General features: G+C 54.1%; 1 protein-coding gene across 1 annotated transcript; it reads left to right on the plus strand.

Moving 5' to 3' along the window:
- The first annotated feature begins 1,738 nt into the window (after nucleotides 1-1,738).
- Nucleotides 1,739-4,511, plus strand: LOC119112386 (uncharacterized). Its single transcript, XM_037236552.1, has 3 exons — nucleotides 1,739-1,823; nucleotides 2,833-3,102; nucleotides 3,401-4,511. The coding sequence occupies exons 2-3, from the start codon at nucleotides 2,833-2,835 to the stop codon at nucleotides 3,467-3,469; spliced, it is 339 nt and encodes a 112-aa protein (XP_037092447.1). The 5' UTR covers nucleotides 1,739-1,823; the 3' UTR covers nucleotides 3,470-4,511.
- Nucleotides 4,512-4,979: the final 468 nt, after the last annotated feature.

Genomic DNA, 4,979 nt, shown 5'->3' on the forward strand with positions numbered 1-4,979 from the left:
GTGTGTGTGTGTGTGTGTGTGTGTGTGTGTGTGTGTGTGTGTGTGTGTGTGTGTGTGTGTGTGTGTGTGTGTGTGTGTGTGTGTGTGTATGTGTGTGCGTGCGTGCGTGCGTGCATGCGTGTGTGTGTGGAAAAAGTGGATCATTAAGTCCCCCAGAAATACAGGGGTATTCACAATGCCTGAGGGTAAAGTGAATGATCGGGAGCATGGGTGTGACCACTGGGTGGGATGGGGGGGGGGGGGGAGGAGGGAGGCATAACGGCAGCAGCATCGTTGATTGTGGCCCGCACTCGACTACACATGGCGTGCCAAGAAAATTGCTGAAATCTGCACGCTGCTTTGGAGTGCACTGCGTAGTTCGTACCGCAAAGACTAAAAATAAATGTGCATAAAGTAGATTTCGAAATTCGTGTCTATGAGCAGCACTGTGCTGCTCATATGCACAAAGACTACTTCTCGTTGTTGCTGAATGAAAAAGTTTTCAATGGGAACGGAGTCCGGGTGATTGTCGAGTTGTTTCGGGACCATCAATGCATTTAAAGTATCCGGTGTCCCATATGATTGCAGGTCGCCCTGTTGTTCCAAGAGTCCGTAGTGATGCATGCATCTGCTTGTCTGTTCTCCGGCACTGGGAAAACAAGAAGCTGGATGCGTCACCTCTTCCCGTAAAGTGACGGGGCGCCAGACGTTTATCATGTAAAATAATATGGCAGAAACATACCTTACATAGATATATGCACACACCCTGGTGTCGTTTTAGCATAATGATCGGAAGTGCATCACCCTTGCTAGTGATGCCGAGCAAATCCTGGAGCCGGTGCACCATCCAGCCAGTAAGCCTTTGAAGACAAGCGCAAGGTCATGGTCTTTCAATCTGAGGAAAATGTTCAAGTTACAATGCTTACATATTCTACAATCTTCGTTTTCTCTGTCACGGCCGCGCACGGGGATGGTCTGATCGGTTTTAAGACATCATTAAATCCCATGATGCCGCGCGACCGCATTCCAAGCGTCTCCATCGCACGCAAGCCGTGCACTGTCGGATTCAATGGCGTATCATCTAAGCATACATTAAGACCTATGCGAGATGTGTCGGTGCTCCGTTGTGTGGTGATCCGTGTTGAGCACCGGATGGCTTATATGTAATGCATTCACCAGGGGCAGGGCTACCCTCCGCCCGGCGTCATGTGGAGTTTCCACGTCTCAGAGCCGCCTCCGTACTGGCAGATGAAAGTCTTCCACCGCCCTGACCTCCAATGGCATGCCGGCGGCACCGCTCACCAGCACTGTCGAGTTCCGGGTCAGCCATAGCTTCTCAAGAGCGCGGAAGCTATCGCCGTCACCGCCGCCTCCCGCGAGCGTGACAGCGCGAAATTCCGCACCGTCGCGCCGAATCCATCACCAGCGCGCCGCACTGAGCGCGGCCGCGCCAAATCCCGCGCCGTCGCGCCGCGAGCCGGAGACGTGGGCGGGCTGCGGTGAGTCAACGTCAGGCCGTCGCCTATCTGAGAGAGCGGCCGTCGCCTTGTCGCCGGCGTCGCTTCCATGTAGCGGGCGGCGCGGCGCCGGTGCGGCCTTGGTCGGCACGCGGCACGGCCGCTCACCTGTCGCTGCCGACGCCTTACATGGCCGCCGGCGGCGCGCTGCTACGTCACCGACGCCCCGCCCCCCGCGCGCGCCGCCGCCGATACAAATGATGGCGCGCGGCTCTCCGGGCAGCAGAACTGTGCGTGGACAGGAGAGTGAAGGTGGCACAGGAATCGCATCGATCCCTGAACGGTTTCAGAGCAGCTGATCACCGCCTTCAAACACAGCAGACTAAAGTGAGTGGTCCGAGGAGAGCCGCTGGCTTTGCGAAGCCTGCGCATCGCGAAGCGGCTTAGAACGCTTGAGACGCGATCTGTATTTGTTTGGACTCTAGTACAAGGTGCCAAGAAACACCTTCCAAAGGCGTAAAAATTGAAACGTAGCGTCGTGTTCAGCATTGTTTCAGCTTACGGTTATGCATCATTGGATGCATGCACGATGTGTAGAGACAGGAGCATGTGGTTTATTCTTATTGCAATGACTGCCAACTTGCCGAACACCTGAAACTACTGCTTTGTTGTCAGTAATTCGACTGCGTTTAGCTGCTTCATAAACAGGAAGCTAAGGGACACACCACTTGATGGTTTCCAAGCACTCTCATTGGTTAAGGTTGCTTGTGCATCCATTACTCCAAACATGGTGGACCGAGCCCGTGCTATAACGCACAGGCTCGGATCTTTCGAGGTGCCGCGTGATCAGTCTGAGAAGAGCATGGTCAGCTAGCACGGTCTTGACCAGTGGCGCAGCGGCGAAAATTCCTCCGGTCGTTACTCAAGTCATCCGTTTTGCCAGCCACACCAGATCCCAGAATGAACGGCCGAAGGTCGCGATGGCGACAAACTGCCTGCTGGGTGCTTGTACCGCTGACGATCAGGCCTGACTCAATTCTTGGCCAAACTTTAGAACTTTTGTCGGCTATTTCAGCCATGTCCATCAGTGCCGGTGGCTTTCGCGGCCCTTCAGTGGCGACACAGCGGACCGGGCGACGACCTCGATGTCAAACTTCCTCTAACTGCGGGCAGTGCCGGTGAAAACGCTTCCTGCAAATGCTGCAAACCAGGAAATATAACGTGCGCAGTTAAACTTACACCAACGACGCATACGCTTCCAGCACACGGCCAGGGCATGCAGGCAAGGGTGTTGGCTGGCCACGCTGCCCGCTGCGGACGGGTTCCGCACGCCGTCCACGTGTGAGCAAGCGTTCGTGCTGTATCCACGCCTGACCAACGCCCACCTGCCCGGCAGATGCAGACCCGTGTCGCACACGTTCTGGCGGTGGCGCTGCTGGCGCTCTGGCTGCAGTCGGCGGCCGTCACGGCGCAGCTGCAGTTCTCTGAGGACTGGACGCACGGCAAGCGCGACGTCAGCGCCCAGCTGCGCCGGCCTGCGCTGCCGGCGGCGCAGGCGCCTCGCCAACCGTCGTTGCTTGACCTGCTCACCAGCGCCGGCCAGCAGGCAGAGGACACGTGCCGGCCCGACGCCGAGGCGCTCGGCCTCATCTACGACCTGGTCATGGTGAGTGGTCACATCACCCAGCGACAGCTTTGAAGCGGGGCACGTGGCGAGAAGTTCGCGAGATAAACAGGGGGTGGGTGGTAGCGCTTTGTGCCTGTTTTGTGGGTAAGGCAACGGACATGCTGGGGCTCTTGCCTGAGAAGTATGTTGAAGGATCTTGACGGATCAGCTAGCTCATGCAGCTTCATTGCAGAGTGACTGGCATGGCAGGACTAAGTATGGTTTTCATTGGTTAAAGAATGGATGGCTCACAATGAGTGTAATGCAGTTCCTCACGGTGTCCTCTCATGCCCTTCAGAGAGAAGTGGAGAAAGTGATCAACTGCAGAACACAAAAAGGCCTGCTCCAACCGTACGTCGCCACGTAAAAACGACTGAGTGTCATGCTGCACTGAACCAAAGAAGAAACGTCAAGTTCCTCCACTCGCCAATTCGCTGCGGACTTATTTATTGCCTCCCGGAGCTGTCTTGGCTTAAGCGGCCCACTGACAGCACCTGATTCTGTGCTGCTGTTGTTCGGCGCCATCTGCCGACGCCGGCGAGACGGTCACGTGATACACCGTGGTCTCAGGGTGGTGAGGAACTCTGTGGGAACGGCTCCCAATCCGCTCTCCGGTGCAGTGAGGGTCGCCTTCGACGCTCAGCGTTCAGAGGAGTGAGCGGAAACTGCATCAGAGAGGGCAGCAGAAGCCGAGGGTGGGCAGTACAGATCTCCAGTTGCGGGGGCTCCGCAGATCCATCAGTGCTCATGTGTTGCCAGTTTCAAGGCAGACTTGTACCCATGTGCTCTGCTGACAGCGGTGTGTGAGACGGTGTTTTGGACAGGCGATATGTTATTTGTCAGCCATTCATCTGACTGTGATATTTCATTGCTGTTATGACCACCATGATTAGGATGTATTTACTTATTCGCACCACGTCAGGATTTCCACATCACACCGACCGACTGTTGTGAAAACTTAAAAACTTTTGGCACAGAAATATTCGCCCAGCACAGCGAATGTGCGTCTTTACTGCTGTTCGGCTTTAACTCCAGGCAAAAAGATTCATGTGTTCAGCTGCCGTCAAATTTATCAGCCGCCAGTGTCAAGTTGAAGCTTAATATTTATGGTGAAGCATGTACTGAATGCGCAGTTCCGATATCCCTAGAAGTCAAAACGTCATTGCAGTGGCATGAATGTCTTATTTTTTATCTTCACATTTTTGTGTTAGTGGTGAATGGTGTAGACTGGCAGCTATGTCCGGAGATGACGTTCTCAATGTCGTTCTGTGTTGTTTTCAGGCATGTTATCACGCCGCTCATTGTATTTCCAGTGTTGGTGCATTCAAGTGCCATGCTGTTCGTCGCCATGTAACGACCACCTATTTATTTCATTCGTCCATGTCGACACATATTTACGGGAGACAATACAAATGCACTCTTGTATGAGCTGGGTTGTACTGCTTTGGCGATGAAATGAATCAGATTTTGACGCACATACGCTTGGAGGCGGCTTTGGTTGTCAGCCTGTCATTTTCATGCCGAGAACCACGCCTGGCAATGCTGGCATGCTGCTTTCTTCGCATGACGGAATTTGAAGACAACAACGTCCACTGCGCCACTTGTGACTTGCAATGTTATCGGCAGTCGGAGTAGCTCACACAGCTCGTCCTAAACGTGTCATTTTTGCCATGTCATATCAGTTTAATCAGTGACGCATTCGGGAGAATCCTTTTCAAAGCACTGATATGGTATGCGCGCCAGCCAGATTGACGCTGATTTACACTGTTGCAATTATCAGAAGTCCGAAAAATATCTCCTCTCGGTGCGAGGCCTGACTGGCATTTTTCACCCGATGCGCTTCCAGCAATAAGGACTTTTTGTGGGGGAGCCCGGCC

This window comes from Pollicipes pollicipes, unplaced genomic scaffold (genome assembly GCF_011947565.3).
Source record: "Pollicipes pollicipes isolate AB1234 unplaced genomic scaffold, Ppol_2.1 Scaffold_7261;HRSCAF=8764_pilon_pilon_pilon, whole genome shotgun sequence".
Classification (NCBI taxonomy): domain Eukaryota; kingdom Metazoa; phylum Arthropoda; class Thecostraca; order Pollicipedomorpha; family Pollicipedidae; genus Pollicipes; species Pollicipes pollicipes.

What these genes read in the sequence shown, in the direction of transcription:
- LOC119112386 (XM_037236552.1), top strand. Translation starts at nt 2,833, where the DNA reads ATGCAGACCCGTGTCGCACACGTTCTGGCGGTGGCGCTGCTGGCGCTC. An exon ending in TCATCTACGACCTGGTCATG is followed by an intron (nt 3,103 to 3,400) that starts GTGAGTGGTCAC and finishes CATGCCCTTCAG; the next exon opens with AGAGAAGTGGAGAAAGTGAT.